The following is a 27,582-nucleotide window of genomic DNA, read 5'->3' as shown; positions in this document are numbered from 1 at the left end:
AACAAATAGTAATTTTACTTATTTTTTATTACAATAAAAAGGTTTTTAAATTTACATTGCATAAATAATGATTGTTCAGATATAAGAAAAATTTGATTTATTATTACATTATTAATCAAATACAAAATATATTATTTCTATTTATCCATAGGTAAAATTCAATTTGTAGAATTCCTTTAACATTTTATAAATAATTATTAATAAAAATCAATTTAATAGTGGAATTATCAATTTTTTAAGTTGTGAAATTTACTTTGTAGGTATTTTCAATATTTTTTTGACGTGACAACGTCTTAAATTAGGTTGTGGCTCGGAGTCATTCATGAAAAAGTGTAACGCCCGCTCACGTCTGTTACAGTGAGTCACCGAACGAGAGAGAGGCCCGCCGGACCGGCGAATGCCTTGCGTCTCTCTCCCACTCAAACATGATCGGTCCGCTGCGCGCGCAGCACTAGAGAATTAGGCGCGTTGAATCGGTGCGTGCTTGTGTCTCTGTCTTTCTCGAGCGTTCTTGGCGTTCAAGACACATTACAGCAGAAACACTTCCTTTCATTTCATATTTCTCCTATCATCGTCCTATCCTCAACAAAATCACTCAAATAGAAATTAGTTAAGTTTAAGTTTACATGTACAATGTTTTAGTAAACAAAATATATTTCTATAGTTAAAATTTGTGCAATTCTTATTTTCATTCAATTCCTTGTTCCTATTGTGCAATTTAATAATATTCATATCAATAAATATTCTACCGAGAAAAAGACGTTGTCACGTAAAATCTTCGCTCGTAAAACCGACTTTACAGGCAACCGATTTTTTTTTAACTTTCAAATTGATTGAATTTTTTTTCATTAGTTAATTATAATTTTACAAATTCTGTTTGGACATTAATTTTGCATCATTATTATTTTAAAATATTAAAATAATAATGATGCGCGTTCATTTAGATCAGTAATTCTAGACGCATGCGCTAAATGTAATAAGTATCAAGATGCTTTTATTCAACTTCGATTTGACTGACTTCGATTGTAATGAAGTTTTTGAAACCTTAGTCACTTATATGGAACAGGACTGACGAGAACAATTCCAAAAAGAAAAGTAAACGGTGTCAGATTTTTACTATTTAACCGGCAGTATAAGTTGCATGATGTGAACGAGCCTTAAAAAAAAACTAAAAAATTTCGATGCTTCAAGCTTACCACCATGTCAAGATGAATTACACCAACATCTACTGCGAGCTCATTATATTTCAAATATTTGGACAAATGCTCATAAAAAAGTACTAACAGAATTGATTGTTGAAGAACATGGTTGGAAATTTGAAGATGAAACATATAAATTCAAATGGTTTAGTGGACCTCAGATGCCAGAATCAGTTCGAGAAGTAGTGATTGAAAATGAAGCAGATAATGAATGTGATATTATTGAAAGTGAAAGTGACGAAGATGATGAATGTGATAACATCAATGAGAGTGAGAAAAATGACGAAGTTTTTCTAAATTTTTTTTTCTTATCGGAAAAATCGTTTGAAAATTTTTGGAAAAAAATCATGGTATAACTTACAGAAAATTGAAAGGATTCTACAAATTAGATTTTACCTCAAAAAATTACGAAAATTTTCATTCACGGAAATTTTTTTGGAAAATTTTGAGGAAAACTCTACTTGACGCTTCTCAGAATAGTAACAGCAGTGAGCATACAAATTTTCAAATCAATCGGTATAAAAATATCATAATAAAATCAGTTTGAAAATTGTTACCGAGACCTAAAATGCGCAGGCAAGTGGTACATTTGACCCCGTTTTGTGGCTCTCTGTACCAACCCAGCTGTCCGCCCTTTTGGATTTAGAGTTTTTAGGGGCTAAATAATAAGCCATGAAAATGGCGGACATATTACTTATCGTTAATTTTTCCCCAAAAAATTGCAACTTCACCCCTGTCCGCCACCCCTTATGTATCCACTCTCGCGTCCGCCCTTTGGGATTTCGTCTATTTATACCAAGATCTTACTCTGGGCAAATTTTCAGCCATATTATCGATCGTTAATTTTTCCGAAAAAAATTTCAACTTCATCCCTGTATAGCCACCCCCTGTACCACGAGGGCCGTCCGCCTGTAAGGCAAAGTCTTAACCCAGTTACAATGAATATATTCCAATAGAGAAATGTCATATTACTGATCAGTTCAAAATTTCGGCTCTATCTCTCCGACTATTAGGCAAACTCCTCTTTCCTTTAAAGGAGACAGATAGTTGAACGATATTTTATACAATGTCTATCACCGGGTATGTATTTATTTTTGTCCAAGTTTTATATTGGTCCACTATTTCAAATGCAGTTCAAACAGACATATATTAAATTGTATGTTCCGTTTTAAATTGGTTCAATCTGTATACTTCTGTAAACTTGTTGACAAATATCTGTTTTTCATTGAGTCACCCGTATCAACAGTTTAGGGATTTGCATACATAATTTATTGTTTTATTACTCTCTCATACATAAAAATACACTATAGGGAATAATTATTAAAAAAAGTAACAGTGTAAAAATAGTATTATGGCTACACCAAAAATGTTTTTGTACATTCATCCCAAACGATTAATTTGCATACCTGTAACATCTTCGCCATTGCTCTATTTTTGGTTCAATAATTTGTATGTTTACTGGTAACTTCAAGGCAAAATTTGCAATTCATCCGCCTTCCAATAAAGTTGCAGATATTCCAGCTGAAGTCAAAGCTAAGGCTACTGCGATCTGATCCTTGCCAATAACAATAAAGCTAGTAATCTTTTTTCTGTCCATCCCTGAGCATCAAGGAAGTAAATTCCACCAGATCTAATATTCACAGCTTCTATTGAAGTATCGTACGCAATCCTTTGTTGTCGATTCAATTGTTGAGAATTTGTATAAACTATTTCGACAAATGTTTTGGTGTTTGTAACTGTTTTTCTCATTCATAATGTCACAAGGAAACGAATAACATTTATTTACTGTCAAATAAATAATGCGTCATAAAATAAAAAAATTAAATAGAAGACAGACCAATTAACAGACTAAACAATTGAATTAGCACTCTGCGGGTCTGTTAATATCTGTCTGTCAAATTTAAGATTTGATTTTATTATAATTTACTGTGTTCTATTTTATTCCATTTTATTTTATTTTATTTTATTCTATTCTATTTTATTCTATTTTATTCTATTTTATTCTATTTTATTCTATTTTATTCTATTTTATTCTATTTTATTCTATTTTATTCTATTATATTCTATTTTATTCTATTTTATTCTATTTTATTCTATTTTATTCTATTTTATTCTATTTTATTCTATTTTATTTTGATTTTATTATAGTTTATTCTTTTTTATTCTATTTGATTCCATGATTCCATTTTATCTAGATGTTCTATGTTATTTAATTTTAATAAATTTTATTTAATTTTATTGTATTTTATTGTTTTCTATTCTATTTCTATTATTACTTCTATTCGAAATACTTATGAATATTATGAGTATAACGAAAAACAATAATCATGAATATTTATTAATTATTGAGATTATGAATATTACTGAAAACAATATTCATTAAGTAAAACACAACATACAACAAATTTGATTAAACATCTATATAAATGTAAGGAAAGTCAGACGTCTTTTTTCTTTCTACACGTAATTTGACTGGTTACGTCAAAATAAGGGATCTTTAAACAAAAATTCTCTGATTTATACTTAATTTGAATACAGGAGGCGTTTATTTTATTAAAGATCACTACATAAAGGACGCACAACTGCGCATGCTTATATGTCAAAATAAAGGTGCTTTTGTTAACGCATGGTATAATAAAACACGTCTTCAATAACTCTCTAATTATTTTGTTAATCATAGCTTCCTCTGTTAGTCATTCTTCTTCTTTGAGTGCCTCTCCTATCGGAGATTGGATATAATTAGGGCGATTCTTATTTTATTTACTGCTGTTTTGAATAATTCGTTAGTGGTACAGCCAAAACACTCTCTTAAATTTCTCATCCAGGACATTGCATTATATTTTGTAAGAATGTGTACTTTTGTCCTCTCATCAGGTGGCCAAAGTATTCAAGTTTTTTCTTTTTTATATTCAGTATAACTTCTGGATCGTTATTTATTCTGCGTTTTACCTCTTCATTTGTATTTTTTTTTATTTGCGCAATAAATTTGTAATTTATTTTATTGCGCCATACTGTGACTGTTAGTCATAGTATGTCGCAATCTATTAGTTATATTGCGATTAAAAATGAGAGAAAAACTGTCCTCCGTACCAATTTTTGAAGATTATCTTTTATACAAACCTTCTCCTGATAATAATAGGCACAACAAAAAATAAATATCTAATTTGGTGCAGTCGTTCTGAAGTGATGCTCGTACAAAAATTTCGGCAATTTATTTTTAATAATACAGATAAATTATAAAAAATTTAGCTTCACATCTTTCTAGATTACGTATGATTTGTCGTCTTATTAAGAATTTCTATTATTTTTCTTTGACTATTTCACTAGACTATTTTTAATTGATAAAACGTCATAGCAACGCCACGTTTCCTATTGACAAAACTCTTTCTTGCCCGTGATTTCTCAGCGACAAAATTATGACAGATCTGTCACGAAGGTGTCTGGTAATTCTATTGTTATCAGTTTGACAAACGTCATTGAGGCGTAATCAATTTTGGACAGATATAATGAAGCCAGACGAAAAATCAAGATTTGGATGCCAGTCAGGTGAAGAAATCAAAAAATTGGTTTCGGAAAATGTCCGATTGAACACGTAGAGGTCCAGAAGCTCTATTTGGACCTAATGTCTAAAAAAACATAAAATCCATTCTCATCGATCTGCAGATGTGTCAGCCTTGTTTAAGCAAGGTGTTTCTAAACAGGAGTTAATTAAATTAACGGGTCACTCAAATGCAAATTCTCTTTAACCATATCTGCAGCTGGATCCCAGTCACCACCAGAAGTTGATCGAAAATCTCAGAACAACAAATGAAGCTGGACTTGTTCTTGTTTCCAAATGCTACAGGTCAATAATATACAAAATCATGCTTTGGTAAAAAAGAATGGGCAAACTACTATAGCTTATAAGAATTTAATATTGCTAAGAAATAAATAAAGATTATGTTTCGTTGATATGGTGCATTAATTGTCTTGTGAAATAGTCTAGTCGAATATCATTCAAGAGAAAATTATTTACTGGTAAAATTTTCTTCTGGTTTTATTCAAGTTTGTTGCCTTTTGGCAATTGTCGCTTATGAAATTTTGACAAAATCACTGGACTGACAAAATTTAACTCTCGAAAATTGCCAGGCAATAAACTTTCATACCAGTCGAAAATATTGCCGGCAAAATTTTCTCTCTTATGATATTATATATGAGTAAATCCATGCTTCATTAAAAAAACAAAATCCCTCGGATATAATACACTTTTTAGAAACCGTTTTTTATTTCTTAATTCGCAGATAAAATTTTGTAGAATAGCATAATTACCTAAAAAAAAAGAATAATATACTGTATTAAATATGTTAGGTTTAAACTACAAACAACATTTATTTTATTTTTTAATATCGAAGTCTTTTGAGTAGTCAACAAAACACAAGTAGATTTTAATTCTCGGGATTATTATATTATTTGACGAATATTAAGTATATTTTCTCTTATATATTCTTGCTAGAACAAATTTGCACTGTTTTTGTGAGATATGTGACATGATTATCGATTCTAGGCATTCTCTCATTAATAATGGCAATGGAAACTATGATACGTGCTGGCCTGCTTTTGGGTTTTTTTTGTACATATGAAATAAAAGTGAACTTTTTCATTGCCATTTTATAAAACAAAAAAAAAGTTTTCTTCCTCTGGTTTTCTCATCTTGAGCTTTTCTTCGCCCCTCAATTTGAGATTTCAAGGTTTTATTGTTTTTTTATACCATAACTATAACGACTTTTTGATATTAGGTACTATAATTTATCATTTTGTTTTACAGGTGGATGATACCACTAATAAGGAGAGGGAATAAACAGAATTTAGAAATAAATGACTTATACAAAACTTTAAAGAAAGATCAATCAAAAAAATTAACAGATGCTTTAGAAAAAAATTGGGAAAAACAGGTTGAGAAAGCAAAGAAAAAGGGTGGAAAACCAAGTATACTGATGGCTATATCGAGGACATTCGCTTTTGAATTTATGATGTACGGAATACTCTGGGCTATTCAAAATGTAGTTCTAATGTAAGTAGACTTTCAATTTTATAACATTTTTTAAAAAAAGTTGATTGTTGTGTCTGGGAGTGGACAACTGTAGCTAGTTTTTATATACTGCTTAAACTACTGGTATAATATATACAGGGTGAGTTTTATATATGGAACGCGATCGATATATTACGTCATTTATTCTCTTTTTTATTTCATACGGACCTTCCTATTGTTTTTACAGTTTAGGAGACAAGCCTCGACGATATGGATGGATTATGGATTATAAGATCACCTACTTCAAAGCTTTTATTCTTGCATCGAGAATCATATTGATCTTTCATTCTATCACTGGCTAACTGGATGTGTTGTCGGTCAAGTTTGTGAATGTTGTTCATTCTTAACTTCAGGTTGTAGACATATTCTTCGCTTGCAACATGTTCTTCGAAAGGTCTGCAGCTAAACTGTAGGTCGCAGGGTAAACGAACTTCACGACTTAACATCCGGAATAGGCTATTAGGAATAAATGAATGAGCTGGTACCAATTTCTTTGATGTTCTGATACAACTTTGGACAGGTGTTTACCCATCGTTCGATTCATCCTTTCGACCATTCCATCTGATTGAGGATGCAGTGGTGTCGTTCTGATCTTATTGACACCGATCAATTTACAAACGTTTTGAAAGAGGGTTGATTCAGAGTTTCGCCCTTTGTCGGAGTGGATCTCCAAGGGAACACCAAATCGACTGAAGAAGTCTTTAACAAGTATCTTTTCAACGGTAGCAACTTCTTGATTTGGTATCGCATAGGCCTCAGTCCATTTCGTAAAATAATCCATGGCTACGAGGATATATTTAATTCCATCATCCGTTTCTGGAAATGGACCTGCAATGCCGATTGCTACACTTTCCATAGGACTACCAACATTGTACTGTTTTATGGGTGCCCTCTTTTTACCAACAGGACTATTACTGTTGCACACAGTTCACATTTCCGGCACCATCTTCTTACATTATCTTTACAGTTCACCCAATAGAACCGTTCTCAAACTTTTGCAGAGTCTTCGTAATACCAAAGTGTCCACCTGATGCACCATCATACAGCTGACGCAATACTTCTGACACCTTACTTTTAGGTACAGTCAACTGAAGCTGAAATCCTGTATCATCATCGTTCTCAAAGATCATCGTTTAGTACTAGGCAATTCTATTGGCTCCAGTATGACTTGACTTATAGACTACATGCACTAATGTCTTGCCAAGTAGGTCTCTCACTTTGATGCATCCAATTAAATACTCAATGGCTTCGTGAAGTTTGACTAGCTGTTTCATGTTCCAATGCAATAGCGAGCGCTTCATCTAGAACTTTTGGTCTTGCTAGTCGAAAAGCTTTCTGTAATTCAATGTCTTTCAACCTATTGACGAATATATCTACAGCAATTTCTCCCAAAATGTTGTCTGGTGCTTCTGGATAAGCTAACCGCACTATAAGAGCAACATCTGCTTCAAACTCTTACAAATGTTTACTTGCTCGTTGAATTCTACTTCTTAGTTATGCTTTGTAGACTTGTTGTATTTGGGCATCTCCGTAACATTTATTTAGTAGAGTGAACAGGGTCTGGTAACATTTTTCTTGACCCTTAGGAATCCATCTTAGGATATCCGCAGCATCGCCTCGTAAAACAACAGTCACGGACATAGCCTTTTCTTGTTCTGTAAAATAATTGGCCGTCGCAATAGCTTCAAATTGTCTAAGTTATATGGACCAAGAAGACTTCCCATCAAATGGTGGCAATTTGAATCTCATATGATGTGTCGCTTTGTCTGTTGGTGATTCTTCTTTTACTACAGGATCTCATGATCATCATCATGCAACCTCTTCTGTCCACTGCTGGACATAGGTCTCTCCCATTTTTCGCCACTCTTCACGGTTCTGTGCTTCTTGTTGCCATTTCTTGCGTGTTGGTGGTCGTCCTCTGCTGCGTTTGTCTTCTCTTGGGCGCCAGTCAATTAGTTTTCTGGTCCATCTTGTGTCTTTCAGTCTCGTTATGTGACCTGCCCAATTCCATTTCAGCTTGGCTATACGTTCGACGACATCACTGATACCTGTTCTTTTCCTTAAGTCTTGATTCCTTATTTTGTCTTTTTTTGTCACGCCGAGAATTGATCTTTCCATGCGCCTTTGTGCCACTCGCATTTTTAGTGCTGTTGTTTTTGTGAGCGTGAGGGTTTCTGCTCTGTATGTCATAATAGGAAGAACGCATTGGTCAAATGTCTTCCGTTTCATAGCTATCGGGATGTTGCTCTTAAAGATGTCTCTTAGTGAACCATACGCATGCAGAACCCATACAGGATCTAAAACTACTATATTAACTGGTAGTAGCACCTTCGTATTGGTTATCATGCTCTCTAACTGTATAATCTTCGCTTCTATATATATATATATATATATATATATATATATATATATATATATATATATATATATATATATATATATATATATATTGTGACGATTGGGGTTTATAGAAAATAATTTATAAGTTATATACTACATAATATTAGATATAAAAAAGTATTTGATTATTTTAAATAAGTTATATACTAGAGAATTTTATAAAAATTATTTATGTGAGGGCAATTTTAAGAAATTAGCATATAATAATTGTAAAAAGTTGTATTTTAGTAATTATAATGTGGTAGATACATTTAAGTGAGCCATGTGACTAGGCAACCAACTATACAAACTCTGTCTCCAAGTTGACATTTTAGGAAATAATTGGGAATATAAAGTGGGGTTATAATAATATATTGTTTGAATTGTGTATTTTATTAAATTAGAGTGTTAGTTACTAATTTGAATGTTTATTCTGATCTGAAAAGCCTAAATGTCAACAAAATTATCAATGGAACATTAACGAATTCTCCAGAGTGCAGAGTGTGACCATTGTTTACAGTCGAACATTCTCGATATAATGATTATGGCGGTGGATCGAACAGATATTTTTTTCGAGAACATCTATATAGAAGTGATAGAACAAATTGGAACATGATCTCTTACCAGATGGTTCTGGAATATCCAAAAGGATATAAATACCCGTGATTTGGATTGAAGATGGAAGTTTTTAGTCAGAAGTCAAGCAGTTTATTATGAAAGTTAGTAGATTAGTTAGTGAAGTCAATTGTTCACAGTTTTAGTAAGTCAGTCAAGCAGTTTAATAAGAAATATGAAAGTTAGTTGGAGATAGTCCAATTGTTTAATATAGTGAGTTAAATGAAGATGAAAAATTATGGATATATTTAATGCACATTTATAATTATACACAAATAATTATTGAAGATTATAAAAGTATATTAGAAGAATATTGGATGGACATTGGAAGGAATTAAAATTATATTATGATTGGAGATTAGTATAAATCAACTTATAATAATTGGATATTGGTATATTGAAAAGAAGAATAAATATAAATGGTGTTTGCTGGTTTGCTTGGTGGTGTAGAAATGCTGGTGAAGAAAACTATATCTTAAAATTGGTAGAAGCTGATAATTGGAAAAAGTAATTTCACAAAAAACAAGGATAACTGAAGTACGAAGACATTCAGTGGTGATTAGAATCTATATAGTAGAAAACAGTTCATTTGGGCATTCAGTGAAAGAAAGGTACAAAATTTTGTTAATATAATTTAGTTAGTGTCATAACAATTTCAATTTTGAAGATAGTTTGTTTAAATTTAACATTGTCTATAGAATTTAATTAGTTTTATAAGAATATCAATTTAAAAATAGTTTATTTTAAATTTACATTGGATAGGTTAGATATATATGTGTGTTTCATAATAGTTATAATAAAGATAATTTAAAAAAGTACTTACAAACTAATTCTTTGAGAACCGCGATAAAAACCCTATATTATTAAAAATACTCATTGCTCATCATTCAAACAAAAAACACATCATAACAATTTGGCACCCAACGCGGTGGCTCTCTATTTAAAAGAATTAGTTTGGGAAGATAAGTGCTCTCATATAATTAAATTAATTATCAGTAGAAAGGAAAAATTATAGAATTTATTTTAATTATATTTGAACAAGTAAAGTCTCAAAATGTCTCAAGGAAAGAAAGGTACAAGAAGCAAAAAGAATGAAGAAGATGTGGAAGTAGAAACACAACCTATACAAGAGGAGAGTTTAGTTCAAGTTCCACAAGATACTGCAGAAATGAATCCAGAAAGAGAGGAAAATGTCAATATGGCAGCTTTGATGTCATTAATGATGCAGATGAACAAGACAATAGAAGAGAATTCAAAAGAAATCAAAGAAGACATGAAAAAAATGGAACAGAAATTGGAAGAGAATTATAGAAAATTAGAAAAGAAAATAGAAGATAATAATAATAAAATTGTAAAACAAATGGATAAAAAATTTGAAGCTGCAGAAAAAAAAGTTGCAAATGAAATAAAAAGTATACGGAATGACTACAAGAAAAGGATAGACAATGAGAGGACAGAAGTAAAGAGGATTATTCAAGATAATAAAATAGATATAGAACAGAAAATAGAGTTACAGAAATGTAACTTAGAAGTAAAAATTAACGAAGACAGGAGAAACACAGAAGAAAAATTAGACGATATACAACAAAATATCCAAATAAATTGTAATCAAATAAGAAATGTGGAACAGAGAATAGATGATATTTCACAAATGAGAGACATAGGGAGACCTTACTTAAATTTAACAAATGAGACTGGGATTAAATTCTCTGGTAATATAAAAAATTTGCATCCTAGAGTATACATAAATAGTTTAAAACATAAATTAAGATTTGTGAATAATATTAATGATATTAAAGATTATATTAGAATGACATTAAATGACAATGCAGCAACTTGGTTTGCTAGTATTGAAAATGATTTAGATAATTTTCAAACATTTGAAAATAAATTTTTAAGTTATTATTGGGGTGAATTAGAGCAAGCCAAGTTTAGAGAAATTCTATATTTTGGAAAGTATAATCAAAATTTAAAATCAAATATGGTAGATTATGCATTGAAATTGATAACAGTTGCAAAATATTTAGAACCACCACTTAGAGAGGATGAAACAGTCTTAAATGTATCTAGACATTTTGATGCTGATGTTGTGCAAACCGTAACTGTACAAAATATTCAAACAATAGATAGTTTTATTAATTTTATTCAAAGAATACAAAGAGGCAATATGACAAGTAATAATAACAACAGAAAAAACAATAATAACTTTCAATATAATAAAAATGATAATCAACAATATAGACAATCATATAATAGATATAGTAATAATTTACAAAATTTTAATAATAATAACAGTAATTATAATAGACAACATTTTAATAACAGTACTAATAATAATAGACAAGATTTTAACAATAGAAGAAATACAGAGCGACCTAACTATAACAGACAGGTAAATTGTGTTCGAAGGAATAGAAGCTGCGAAGACAGGGAACAAAATAGTACAAGGCAGGAAAATGTGAGTAGAAGTCATAGTAGGGAAAGACATAGGACATCAGATCCAAGTGGTCAGATACAATCTGACAATTCTAATAATCAAAATTTTGTGCAGTAAACTTTCTGAATTACAAGTTAGGCCATTGCTATTATGAAAAACCTTCTGAATTTATTTCTTTAGATGAAGATAAAATTATTGAATCTATTAATTTAATTTATATAAATGCTTTGGCCAAAAATAAAATGATTAAAATTATGATAGATACTGGTTCAGAAAGTACTTTAGTCTCGGAGAATTTTATTTTTAATACATTAAAACTATCAGATATAATAAAGATTCCAAAAATTAAAATTATTGGTGCAAATAATAAGAAGTTGGGTGAAATTGATAAACTAGCCAATTTTAAAATTAATATTCTTAATAAAGAAATTAATATGCAAGGATTTATTGTCAAGGATTTATGTGTTGATATATTAATGGGAAATGATGAATTGGAAAAGAAGAAAGTAAAGATAGATTTTGAAGAAAAAATGGTAACTTTGGAAGGGCAAATAATTAAATTTATGCAGAAAGATGAGGTGGAAGAAGGAATAAGAGTTGATAGGATATTATTAAAAGAAAATAGTGATGTTTATGAAGAAGAAATGTATTTTGATGATAGGGATATGTCCCAAAAGAATGTAAAGAATAATTATTGTAGTGAATATTTAAGGAATGGAAATTTTAAGCAGATGGATGCCTACGAGGCGGAGTGCGTAAAATTGGAAGCAAGGAATAATGAGTACATAATGAAGAATAATGTTATTTGTAAAGAAGAAGATATGATGAAAGTTTTAAATTGCCCTGAAGAATATAAATCAATAGTCATTTCCATATTGCAGCAACACAAGGGACTTGTCAATAAAGAAAATAGAATTGCACAAAATTATATCCATAGTATAAAAGTTAAAGAAGAAAAAGATTTTAAAACAAAATCATACCCAATACCATATAAATACAGAGAAGATGTAAACAAAACAATTAATAATATGTTAGAAGATGGGATCATTGAGAAGGCAGACACACGTTTTATTAACCCCATAGTAGTAGTACGAAAAAGATCAGGTGAAATCAGGTTATGTTTGGATGCAAGGAATATTAACAAGATTACTGAAAAGCAATTTGAAGCACCAATGAGTATAGATGGAATATTAGGAAGAATTACAGGAATGTCATTTTTCACTAAAATCGATTTACAGCATAGTTTCTGGTTAATACCTCTAGAAAGAAAAAGTAGACAGTATACAGGATTTCAGATAGATGGAGTAGTATATCAATTCAAAGTAGTACCATTTGGACTTCAATCATCTTGCAGTGTTCTATGTAGATGTCTTCATGATATTTTGGATCAATATGAACATTTTGTAATTCACTACATTGATGATATATTAATTTTTTCTAAAACGGCTGAAGATCATGAGAAACACCTAAAAATTATAATAAACAGATTAGATAAAGTTGGACTAAAAATAAATCAAGAAAAATGTACATTTTTTCAAAAGGAAGTAATATATTATAAACCTAACACTAATTATAAAAACACTAACAGCTTACTGATATATCCATTTTATTCAATAGACTTGATTTGTTAATTAGATGGTAGATTTCTTTGTTGTGAATAAATTTGACATCATACTTGTTGAATTTTGTACATAGGGAAATTGTTTGGTACCCTAAAAATCATAATTTGGGGTTAGATACAGAATTAATACTATAAATGTCTTTCTAAAAATAATATGGAAAGTGTAAAACTTACGATTCATATAGATGAAAGCCTTGTGAACGGAAATCTTGTCTATAAATAAACAGAATACAAAATAATTATAGAACCTTACATTAGTTGTTTTTATTTTTTGATATAGCCTCCATTATACATTGCTTCATTTGACATGACAGTTTGACCATAGAATAGCCGAACTGTGCTCCGTTGTTCTCTGCTTTGACATAGACAGCGAACAGGGATGTATTTAACACATTTTAAATAAAAAAAAAATTTTGATTTATTAAATTTAATAAGGTATGAGAAAATTAATATTTAAAAAAATAATAAGTAAATTATTTATTTTAAATATTATTTTGGGGTATTGTGACGATTGGGGTTTATAGAAAATAATTTATAAGTTATATACTACATAATATTAGATATAAAAAAGTATTTGATTATTTTAAATAAGTTATATACTAGAGAATTTTATAAAAATTATTTATGTGAGGGCAATTTTAAGAAATTAGCATATAATAATTGTAAAAAGTTGTATTTTAGTAATTATAATGTGGTAGATACATTTAAGTGAGCCATGTGACTAGGCAACCAACTATACAAACTCTGTCTCCAAGTTGACATTTTAGGAAATAATTGGGAATATAAAGTGGGGTTATAATAATATATTGTTTGAATTGTGTATTTTATTAAATTAGAGTGTTAGTTACTAATTTGAATGTTTATTCTGATCTGAAAAGCCTAAATGTCAACAAAATTATCAATGGAACATTAACGAATTCTCCAGAGTGCAGAGTGTGACCATTGTTTACAGTCGAACATTCTCGATATAATGATTATGGCGGTGGATCGAACAGATATTTTTTTCGAGAACATCTATATAGAAGTGATAGAACAAATTGGAACATGATCTCTTACCAGATGGTTCTGGAATATCCAAAAGGATATAAATACCCGTGATTTGGATTGAAGATGGAAGTTTTTAGTCAGAAGTCAAGCAGTTTATTATGAAAGTTAGTAGATTAGTTAGTGAAGTCAATTGTTCACAGTTTGAGTAAGTCAGTCAAGCAGTTTAATAAGAAATATGAAAGTTAGTTGGAGATAGTCCAATTGTTTAATATAGTGAGTTAAATGAAGATGAAAAATTATGCATATATTTAATGCACATTTATAATTATACACAAATAATTATTGAAGATTATAAAAGTATATTAGAAGAATATTGGATGGACATTCGAAGGAATTAAAATTATATTATGATTGGAGATTAGTATAAATCAACTTATAATAATTGGATATTGGTATATTGAAAAGAAGAATAAATATAAATGGTGTTTGCTGGTTTGCTTGGTGGTGTAAAAATGCTGGTGAAGAAAACTATATCTTAAAATTGGTAGAAGCTGATAATTGGAAAAAGTAATTTCACAAAAAACAAGGATAACTGAAGTACGAAGACATTCAGTGGTGATTAGAATCTATATAGTAGAAAACAGTTCATTTAGGCATTCAGTGAAAGAAAGGTACAAAATTTTGTTAATATAATTTAGTTAGTGTCATAACAATTTCAATTTTGAAGATAGTTTGTTTAAATTTAACATTGTCTATAGAATTTAATTAGTTTTATAAGAATATCAATTTAAAAATTGTTTATTTTAAATTTACATTGGATAGGTTAGATATATATGTGTGTTTCATAATAGTTATAATAAAGATAATTTAAAAAAGTACTTACAAACTAATTCTTTGAGAACCGCGATAAAAACCCTATATTATTAAAAATACTCATTGCTCATCATTCAAACAAAAAACACATCATAACAATATATATATATATATATATATATATATATATATATATATATATATATATATATATATATATATATATATAAATATATATATATATATATATATATATATGTATATATATATATATATATATATATATATATATATATATATATATATATATATATACCCGGTATTTAGGCTCCTCGCCCTTCCGGTAGGGATCTATGGAGGAGTATCACTGAGCCGCAAGCCCTTATCTCTTGCCGTACTGCTCCACCATAGGCCGATCAGACACCAGCATATTCTAGTCTAAGCCGCAGATTCATTTAGAATTTTAAACTGCTGCGTTAGCCTTTTTGTTTTCTGTACACCGAGCTGGGGATCGAACCACTGAACCACTCGCAGTGAAGCGAGTGAGAACCGGCCGCCCAGCCCGCTTGGCTATCTGACCGACAATCTACTTACCGACAATTCTACCTTATCGAATTTTCTAGAAACATCTTAAAATTTCTCATTGTTCTGACTACACACTTCTTTAATTATTTGAGAAGTCTCTTATAATCTCCTAGAAACATTTTTGAATTTCTCGTCATTTTTTCTAGAATTTTCCACAATCATTAGAGAAACATTTTCGAATTTTCCAATAATTATTTTCGTTAAAACTGCTTCTTCTGCTGATTGAAACTGGGATGTCTCTGGGTCAACTCCATTCTTGTTGAGAACATTCTTCAGTCGTTCTTGGAGGATATTCTTGGACCCGCTGCAGTCTTCAACGCGTTCTTCTAGTTGCTCATGCAACTGTTTAACTAAAAGTTTTACTATCAGCATCTTTAGTCAGGCACACACGTACTTTTTTAAATGTTGTTTCTTACCAAGATCACTACCGAACTGCGCGGATGTTCCCGACGAACAATACTTTTTAAAAGTTCAAAAGTCACTGCTGAATAATTTAATCAATTATCTCACACCGTGACACCAACGGTAGCGTTTTACCAATAAAATGAGCAATTCCAATTTATGTAAATATATTTATTTATAAGTTTACCGTACGATAATATCTTAACAACTAACTAACTCATATCAGCGCTGCTTATATATACAATATATAAAAATTTTATGTAATGAAAGTAATAAATCCAAAAGGACTTTTTTGGAAATGGTTTGTATTAGCAAAAGTGATAATAATTTAAACAAAAGATCAGAAATTCAAAATCTAAGCAAACTTTATAATTATATTATTTTTTTATAGTTTATATGTGAAACCTGTAAAATATCACATTTTGATTTAATTTTCCATATATCTCTTACATTTTTTCAGACATCTATCAATGGTGAATAAATTTTCTTCTTTTTTGTTACTAAACAAAAAAGAATTTTTAAACAAAATTTTATTTTTGGCAATATAATTGTCAAAAATAAAAATTTTAAGTTGGCATTTATGACATTGAGGCTTATTTGTAATTGGTCGCTATTTGAACTTATTTAAATGTTTTCAAAATTATATTAAAATTCCAGAGAAACATTTATTGGGACATTTTTGAAGTAATTCTTTTTGAAATGTATTAGCAGCAATTTTATTAACCAAACTAATTTTATTTGGTGAGTTCACAAAAAAAAAATTTTTCTTTCTAGTTCAACTTTGTAAGATATTTTGTCTCTTTTAACAGCTCTTGATAATAATTGTAGACACAATTTAAAGCTAGAGATAATAAATAGTTAACCAATAGGCCCTCTTATTGACTCCAACCCATCCAAAACATTTATATATATATATATATATATATATATATATATATATATATATATATATATATATATACAGTGATGAGTGCCTTAAGAACCAGCAAAATAACGCAAAAGATAGAAATATAATACGTTGTGAAATAAAAAGAGATGAAAGTAGTAGAGGTGGGAAGGTAAAAACCTATAATTAACATTATAAATCGATAGTCTCACACCTTTAGACGTTAGCTTCGAGCTAAATCACCTCGGTCATAATTATTATGTGTAACGTATGTGTGACGTATTTCCATTTTTTAATTTCACATAAAGTAAAAACTGATTGACCACAATAAAGCAAAAATGTGAATAAAATAATTTAATTAATAGTAATTATTTAATCTAAAGTTTTAAGTTATTAACCAAGAATAATTTCTATTATGATGTGAGGAGTTTCATACACTCTTGTCACGGAATAATCACTATCCTTCGTGGATTAGTGGTAAGAATTCGACAAAGACGTCGCAGACGATTAGAGTTCAAAACCCACATGTGGTTTTCTTTTTTTTTTAATAATTTGAAATTATGCAGAGATCGTTTGGCTTTGAATCGTTAAACGTTTATGTCAGTCGTTACTAGTATTAGAAGTGTTTAAAGTTAAACACAAATATCTTATTGAAAAAAAAATATCGCCGTACTTTCGAAAATAAAGTAAAAATTCTTCAAAATTAAAAGAACGTTTAAAGAATGTTTAAATAAGTAAAAATTCTACAAAAATAAAAAAAATATTGTAAGTAAACGTATTTACAATATGTTCAAATAAGCCGGCATTAGCAGCAGAACAATATCCCAAACTGTCACTGAAGAAATATAAAAGTTTGATGGATCAGAGTTCAAGTCACGATGTTCTCATGCAGGCGTTCAGGGTTCAAATCCCACATGAAGGTTTTACTTTTTTAAAAATTTGAAATTATGCAGACATTATATCGTTTTGCTCTAAATCACTAGACATTTATTTCAGTTTTTATTAGAAGTGTTTATAGTAAAACATGAAAATTGAAAAAACAATGTCGTACTTTCGAAAATAAAGTAATAATTCTTCAAACATAAAAGAACGTTCTAAATAAATGTACTTCCAAAAATATTTAAATAGGTAGAAATTCTATAAAAATAAAAAAAAATTATTCTAATGAAATGTATTTACAATAAATGTTTGAATAAGCCTCCATTAGCACCAGAACAATAACCCAATATATTATAAAAGTTTCGTCTAACATTAGTTAATGTTTCTGGACTAATACCTCTCATTGAATCAGAGATCTTTTCTCTTAATTCTTGAAGAGAATTAGGCCTATCGTCTTCAATTCCATATAGCTTGGACTTGATATATCCTCACATAGAAAAATCACATCACAAGGTGTAAGATCAGGTGATCTTGCAGGCCAAAAAATATCTCCGTGACCACTAATCAATCGATTAGGAAAAGTCGCACTGAGATATTCACTGACGATGCGAGAATTATGTGCGGGACAACCATCGTGTTGAAACCATATGGAATCGAAAGGTATTGGTAAATTACGAAGGGCTGGGACAATTTGATTTTGCAGAAGTTTCAAGTATTTCCGCCCAGTCAACATACCGTCTATAAAAAATGGACCAATGACATGATTCCCTATTATGCCTCCCCAAACATTTACTTTTCGAGGACGCTGGGTACGAGCGACATAAATCTGACGAGGATTTCCTTGAGACCAATACCGAGCATTCATTGAATTGTGATGTGACATTTCCATTGCAGTTTGACAAAATTCTAAACGTCTATATTGATCCCCAGGGAATTGTTCGTTGGATTTATGAAGTTTATAGGGATGGTATCCATGTCTTTTCAAAATTTTACCTACTCTAAATCTTGTAATTCCATATTGTTCTCCGAGACGAGATGTTGATTGGGTAGGATTTTGCTCAATACTTGCACAAATCAAAGTGTCCCTTAGTTCCAAATCTGGATTTACCTCCCTTCGTCTACGAACTCCTCTTGGAGTGAACATGGATCCATAAGTAAAAAAATTACGTATAATAGACTGAATTGTTGATCGTGCTGGAGCCGGCCTATTTGGAAACATATTTACAAATTGTTGTCTAATCATGTTGTCTGATAATCCATTCACATGCCAGACAACAATTTGCACTTTTTCCTCGACCGTTAAAACCATTTTCACGAATTGTTTTTTCAATAAAAAGTTTCTGTTTACCGTGCAAAAACACTTCTCGGTATGTTATTATTTTTGATGGCTTGATGATTTGGTTAGCTTTAAAACAGGCAGATGTTCGCGCGCATCCACTACAATGTTGTTAATTGTTTTGAAAATCATTACCTGTACAGAGGAATTATTATTAACACTGAGAATTTAGTGATGGATTTGGCATTAAACAGTCTTAACCGGATTATTTTGCAATCACAACTGAAGACTGTAAAACTGAAATTGAATTATTTTGTATTTCTATTTTTTAACATTGGAATAAGAATAAATTGTAAATAATGAGTTTTTCGAAAACTTTTTACCTAATATGTATCATATTTTCTATTATTTTTTGATTGACTAATACAAAAATTTTATCCTTGGTGTGAATTGAACCTCCAATCTTCTTGTCACTAGACCACGTCTCTAACTATTACGCCAATTCCACACACAATTGTTTTAGGGTAGAACATACCTACCTTTAGTTTAATCAAATATTTCAGTTAAGTTATTTTTATTATTAAATAAACTTAAAAATTATTAATTTAAAATCGCTAATAATTAATGTTTTTTACTATAATATATCTTAATTTATTCAATCATTTATTCTAACATCAGAAATTATTAAAATAAAATATTTTCGAGGTCATCCGTATAATTATGACTGAAGTGAAATAGCCACGTCAAGAACAAGCTTTATCTCATACTATCTCACAACTTAATCTGTCTTCTATCCTTTCCGCTATTTTGCCGGGTGGTACAACACTCATCACTGTATATATATATATATATATATATATATATATATATATATATATATATATATATATATATATATATATATATTTATATATATATTTATATATATATATATATATATATATATATATATATATATATATGTATTTATATATATATATATATATATATATATATATATATATATATATATATATATATATATATATTTATATATATATATATATATATATATATATATATATATATATATATATATATATATATATATATACATATATATAGATCTAGCGGTTAATGGGGGCTCCGTACTAAAACGGTATTATACTAACTCCAGGCGAATATACATCGTGTATATTATTATCTGGGTAGCGCTTTATGTGGACTCCGACCAACAAGTCGGATTAAGTGGACTCCGTAATAGGTTAAAACACTTTTGGGATCCGTTTACATTTCTTTGCGTACACAACCAAACTCCTCCGATGTTGCCAATAATTTGATTAGTCGTAGATTTTTAAATTTTACAGCAGGTACGTTTTGGAACTTCAAATTTATTTAAATATCAATCAATTTAGTCCTCGAGAAATTTCACAAATAGGTACTCGGTTAATGTAGTTAAATATTTTATGGTGGTTATTTATATTACTTGCTTTAATTATTTTCAAACTTAAAAAAGTATTTATTATAAGCTTGGAAATGGCTAGTTTTCGTTTTATTTATTATTATTTTTTGTTAAAATGAATATGCACTTAAACATTTAGTCTCTAAATGTACTAACATCGAGTAGAGTAGTCGTGTAACAGTTTAAGAAAGTAGAAGCCCTTCGGTAGGATTATAATAAACTACATAAAATTAAAAGAAACTCTGTAAACAGGAGATCTTTGTAATTTTTCAATTCCTGCAATTTATGACGTGCAATATTTGTTTCATAAAGTAGTTAAATTTAAACTATAATATTATTTTTTGTTAAAATGAATATGCACTTAAACATTTAGTCTCTAAATGTACTAACATCGAGTAGAGTAGTCGTGTAACAGTTTAAGAAAGTAGAAGCCCTTCGGTAGGATTGTAATAAACTACATAAAATTAAAAGAAACTCTGTAAACAGGAGATCTTTGTAATTTTTCAATTCCTGCAATTTATGACGTGCAATATTTGTTTTATAAAGTAGTTAAATTTAAACTATAATAATTTATGGGAAGCGTTTAAAGAAGTAATCGCTAACCTTAATTAGAATACGGCACAATAAGAAGATGAAACTTACTGTATTTTTACTTATTATATTCACAGAAAGAATATCCAAAGTAAAATTTAACACGTTTTAATGGAGTTGTAGTGAAATTTGACTTCTTATTACGAGACCGGATCCTGTAAAATTTTAAATACATTAAATCTCCCGTAAATTATTAAACTTATTCTTAGAATAAAATAATCAGTAATTAGGTACAATATACCGTTCACAATTATGTGATAATGTATAGGTGTCAAGATTGCACGGTCATGTGCCATAAGGTTTCATCTTTCATATAAACATCGATAGTTTTTAACTTTGGGTGTATTTGATTCCACCGTGCTGTAACCGATCCAACTTGAAAAGTGTTATTTTACATAAAATTAGCACGTTGGCCCTAATAATGACCTATAAATATACATTGCTAAAAATTGTATACATTTATCAATTTAAAACATTCTTTGTCGTCTTCTGATCTTCATCTCCATTCGTTCCTAATTAAGCACATGTTATCCACAGGATACCTCTCTCATTTTTAAATCATTACTCTTTTTGCCTTTTGCCATGGATTTCTTTATTTTGTTTATTCATATCGTTTTTACTCATAACAAATATTGGGTAGATTATTGTATCATTAAACTTTCTCCTTACATGTCCGTATCATATAAGTTGTCTAGTTATTTTAGCGTATATAATGTCGTATGTTAATTCCATTTTGTTTAACAATAAAACAGCAAAACTTCTACAAAATTATTTCTATCTTATCACTACAGCTGTTTCGGAGAGTGCCTTTCTCAAGTCTCAAGTTTCTCGAATCCATCAATCATCCATTGTATTTCTTATACTTTCATTTTAATCCTCTCCAATCAAAGATTTTGAAGCAGCTTTGCTCCATAGTCCATTTTTGTTGCTTTTTGTCACTGTTTCTCCTTTCTCTTTATTATTATCAATACGTAGCGCTACAACACTGGGTAGGTCTTCGCTGACTACAACTTATCTCCAAGTTGATCGATTTTCCACGAATCTGCAATCAAATGAAATGTTCATTTTTTAAAATATGATTGGATGTTTTCTCTCCATTGTATACTGACATGCCCAAGTGGCATTCTTCTGTGCTAACTTCCTTCCACACCAGTTCTACAAGTTTGACATCTTGGCGTCTATGCCCGTGTCCGATATACCTTAAGGGATTTATTTTCCTGAACAATATCGTTATGCGAGCTTTCTTTATTCAGTATGTTTTCTTATTCTATACGGATTTGTAGCGATATGATAATGAGTTCTGAAGCTATTTTCTTGTGGCATTTTAAAGTAATTACCATTTAAATGGGAATAAGCCACAATTAAAGCTTAAAGTTAGTTTATTGACGTTTCAATTTTCACTTCGGAAATCGTTCTCAAAATACAAACATTAGTGAGAATGATTTCCGAAGTTGAAATTGAAACGTCAATAAACTAACTTTAACCTCTAATTGTGGCTTATTCCCATTTAAATAGTAGTTATGATAATATGGTTAAATAAAAATTTCTGATTATTTTCCTTTCAAATATTTGGAGTGCTTCCTTATTTGTTTTAGTCATTCTCCATGACTCACATCCATGTATTAAAATGAATTATGCTCTGTATTTCTTTAGTGTCATTATTACTAACCGTGATTAGTGATCTAAGATATTTAAAGTGTTCTATACTTTCGAAATTGTAGTTGTTGACTTTAATGTTTTTTCTAAATTTATTGAATTGGTTGATTGGTTTTCTGTTGATTCGCTTGTATTTGGTTTTTATGTCGTTGATTTTAAGTCAAACATTTTTTGTGCTCTCTTCACTTTATTGAAGTTTGTGGACGAAAGAGTTTCTCATTAGAGTTATGAGTTCTATATCATTAGCATATGCTAGGAGTGCTTTGTCCCTTGGGCCGTTAATGGATTACATCTTAAATAGGCGTTATTTGTATTTTAGTAAGCTGTTCATTAATTTTTTGATTATTGGAATCGAGAATCTGTATTTTATTCGACTGTTTTATAACACAGAGTTTCTTGGAGCATATTTTTATCTTTGGTTTCCAGTATCATTATTACAAGGATTTTGCTGGATATGGACATAGTGAACCCGGTGGTATGTACATGATGTTTTCATAACCAACGTTCAAAAATTTTTCTTACTGTAAATTTATGATTATTCTACTAGGAAATATAGTGTTGTTTAATAATAATAAAGTTCAAGCAACAATTCCTATATGCATTAACTCGGTAATGATAATTCTTCTCCCCGATACCAGGTAGCAGTACCGAAAACATTAAAACTGCTACACTCATGCTTCTCATTATCCAACAATTAGCCAGTCCAGAACTATACGCCTTATTATGGTACTGATATTGCTGCTGCTCCTCATAAGTGAATAGAATATACAAGGAAGGTTTTGACAATTTAATAGGATTTTGTGTGTTAGAATATTATTTCTCCGAGAAAGTGAAGAATATCTATTTGCTATCCGGATTTAATCCATAAATTAAATAATAGAATGCTCTAAAATAATGCTATTAGCAGCAAAAAAAAGCGGTCTAATAGTCATCATCATCATCATCAATCAGTCATGAGTTATCCATTGTTGAACATAGGCCTCCTCTAGACTTTTCCATCTGCTTCTGTTCTGCACCTCTGGTATCCAATTGGTCACGATTCTTTTGAGGTCGTTGGTCCATCGCTTTGGGGGTCTTCCTCGGCTTCGCTTGTCAGCCCGTGGTCTCCACTCAAGCAATTTTTTGGTCCAACTGTTGTCTTTCATTCTTGCAACATGTCTTGCCCATCTCCATTTTTTTTGTAATATGTTCGATAATGTCTTCCACTCCGGTTCGTCTACGAACTTCCTCGTTTCTTACTCTATTGCTTAAGTTTATTCCAAGCATTGATCTCTTCATCTTTCGTTGTGTCCTTCTCAATTTTTCGGCTGATGTTTTTGTGAGAGTTAAGGTTTCTGCTCCGTATGTGAGGACTGGTAGAACGCACTGGTTAAAAGCTTTTCTTTTTAAATGGATTGGTATATTTGTTTTAAATTCGTCTCTCATTTTTCCGAATGCAGCCCAACCCAGACTTATTCTTTTGAGTAGCTCGCATGTTTGGTTATCTCGCGTTAACCTTATTTCGTGACCCAAATACACATATTTTTCTACAAGTTCTATGGGCGACTTTTTGATTTCTATTAGCTCATTGGGGACGAGATTGGTCATCATTTTTGTTTTTCCATAGTTTATTTTTAAACCGACTTTCTGGGTTACTTGCTGTAGTTGTTGTAGCATAACTCTGGCTTCTCCTAAGTTGTCTGTTATGAGAACAATATCATCGGCATATCTGAGATGATTGAATATCTTTCCATCGATTCTAATACCCTTTGATTCCCACTCTAGCCTTTTAAATGCGTACTCCATGACTGTTATAAATAGTTTTGGCGACAAGGTATCTCCCTGTCGCACACCTCTGCCAATTTTTATCTTCTCAGTGCAATGGAGGTTAACGGTTGTTGTCGCATTTTCGTATATATTTCGAATAATATTTGCATACCTTTGATATATTCTGCATTCTGATAGTGCTTTTAAGATAGCAACTGTTTCGATTGTGTCAAATGCTTTGTGGAAGTCGACAAAGATAAGAGCAAGGGGTCTGTTATATTCGATAGACTTTTGAACTAGAGTTTTAAGGCATTGCAAATGGTCGTTTGTTCCGTGTCCCGCTCGAAATCCTGCCTGTTCTTCTGATTGATAGAAATCGAGTTTTGCTTCTAATCTGTTTGTCAGTATTCGAGTAAAGAGCTTTTATAGGTAGTTAAGCAAACTAATTGGCCTATAGTTTTCGAGATCTGCTTTATCCCCTTTTTTGTGGAGGATGATTGTAACCGAATTTTTCCATTTACTTGGAATGTTTTCACTATGCAGACATAGATTAAAAAGTGTTTGGATTCGGGACATCAAAAGTGGACCTCCTAGTTTAATTGTCTCAATGACTACACTATCTTCCCCCGGACCTCTATTATTTTTCATATTTTTGAGGGCATGTTGAATTTCCTCTCGTGATATATCTGGTATATCCTCCGATCCTACATTATGTACCTTTTGTATTGGTTGTTCGATGAGCTCTGGAATAAGTTGACTTTTATATAATGTTTCCATATTTGTCTTTAAGTTGGAAGATTTCTTTTTTGTCATTTTCTATTTTTCTCCTCAACGCTTTCATGCTTTTGTTGTCTTCTATAGTTTTTATAATTTTCTCGTTGTTGTATTTTCTAATATCCCGTCTGATGGCTTTAGAGATTTCTTTATTTATGTTGTTTATATCTTGTGAGTCAACATTTCCTTGACTTCTCAGCATTCTACGATCTTCCATTTTTTGTTTCGTTTCTTTACTATTTTTTTGTTCTTTTCCATGTTTAGGGCCAAATTTTTCCTGATCTTGTGTTAATGTATCTACTATTTCTTCGTTTAGGTTATTTATGTCTTCTCTTGTTGTATTTCTGAGTAAGTTACTGGTGATATATTTTTCAAACTCAAGTTCATTCGTTGGGCGCATCCAAGGTTTGAATTTTTTACTTTTTATCATCTTCAGTCTTTCGTGCTTAATATTGACTTCTACAGTTGCTCGGACCATTCTATGATCGCTTGCAACCGAAAATTGATTTAAGACTGTAACATCTTTGACTATATGTTTTTTGTCAGTGATGATGAAGTCGATCTCATTTTTTGTCTTACCATAGGGGCTCTTCCAAGTCCATCTTGTATGGATCTTCTTATAGAAGAAGCTATTCATTAAATATAGACTGTTTTCTAATAGGAAATTTAAGAGTATTTCGCCCCTTTCGTTTCTACCTGGTGTGCCAAAATTTCCGAGGGCATTTTCAGCTGGGTCAGTGCTTATTCCTATTTTGTCATTAAAGTCGCCACATATTACCGTAAAATGTTCTTGGTCTTCTGAAACAGCTGTGTACAAGTCATCATAGAACTGTTTTATTTCTTCGTCAGCGTGACTCGATGTTGGTGCATAGACTTGAATGATCTTTATGGAGTAACGGGTGTTTAGTTGTAATTTTGCAAGTATAACTCTTGTGGAAACTGCTTTTACTGATATGATATTCTCAGCTAGTTTTTTATTAATAAAGAGCCCAATGCCTCCATTCCCATAGTTTTCTCCGACATGATAAAAAATGTTACCGGATTTTAAAGTGGTTAGGCTTTCTTTAGTAGATGTTCTAGTAGATGTTCTTTAACATACAAAAGAGAGGATCGAGGGTAGGGCATAACGGAACAATAAATCCATATAATTTTGAAAGATTGCAGCGTCTTAGATGCCGTAGGTAATGTTGTTACATAAAAAATAAAAGGGAATATTTAGGTAGTTAACTGATGTTTATGTATATATAACCCTCTTTTAAATCCAGAAGTCTAATTCGAGTCTCTAAAATCAGGATATATAAAATAGTGATCAAACCAGTGCTAATGTGTGGATACTTGACGAGAACGTATTAATTAGACCAGGATTGCTAGAAAAGCCATCAGAGGTATTTTCCGACTTACAGAGGTCCGAGTACTAACCAATACCGAACAGAGCTAATTCCAAGATCAAACACATATATAAAGATAGCAACGTCGTACAAGAAACTAAATCTCAGTGCTAAAGTTGCGCTGGCTTTATCCAAAGACTCTATAATAACTGCATTGCCAAGTTAAATTGGGAGGATGCCCCAAGAGAAAAAATGCCTTTAAGACTTCCACAAATGAAGGAGGAGGTAACATATGGTCAAATTTAGGAATAATGAGACTATCTACCGACCCATTATATTTATCAACACCTGCTATCCTACCTACAATCAATACTTCTCTGTTGTGGAATATCAAATCAATTACATGTAATCAAACGAACTGGGCTTAAAAAAATTATCCAAGGAAAGGCACTTCAGAAATATTGACATAAATTTTAAAAACGTCATTTACCTGGCTGTATTTTCAATAGGAAAGGGAAGACAAAAAGAAGAAAAGGCAATAGAATCTTGTTCCGTTCTGACTATACGATGACGATGATCTTTATAACGGGTGTTTTTTTTAGAGGTATAGAAATAGAAGTTGGCAACACGTTTTTAAGGGGCGGCCATTTTGACAGCTGTCAGGTGATTATTATTTACTTTAGTTTGACATTTCAATATGAATAGATTGACGCCTGAACAACGCTTTCAAATTGTGCAAATTTATTTTGAAAATCATAGTTCTGTTCGGAATACGTATCGCGCACTACGTCCATTTTATGGTATACATAATCGCCCATCAGAGCAATTAATTCGATCAACTGTGGAACGTTTTCGCACCACGTTCACTCTTAATGATAATACACATCCACAGAGACGTC

General features: G+C 30.7%; 1 protein-coding gene across 1 annotated transcript in view; it reads left to right on the top strand.

Moving 5' to 3' along the window:
* The window catches only part of LOC140445519 (ATP-binding cassette sub-family C member 4-like), a 111,674-nt gene that overhangs the window by 10,585 nt on the left and 73,507 nt on the right, over positions 1-27,582 (top strand). Inside the window, exon 2 of the mRNA XM_072537600.1 lies at positions 6,004-6,249. Coding sequence (XP_072393701.1) covers positions 6,004-6,249 — 246 coding nt within the window. The remainder of the gene's footprint in view (positions 1-6,003; positions 6,250-27,582) is intronic.

This window comes from Diabrotica undecimpunctata, chromosome 7 (genome assembly GCF_040954645.1).
Source record: "Diabrotica undecimpunctata isolate CICGRU chromosome 7, icDiaUnde3, whole genome shotgun sequence".
Classification (NCBI taxonomy): domain Eukaryota; kingdom Metazoa; phylum Arthropoda; class Insecta; order Coleoptera; family Chrysomelidae; genus Diabrotica; species Diabrotica undecimpunctata.
The sequence above is the reverse complement of the archived record's forward strand: the minus strand, read 5'-3'. Positions and strand labels throughout refer to the sequence as shown.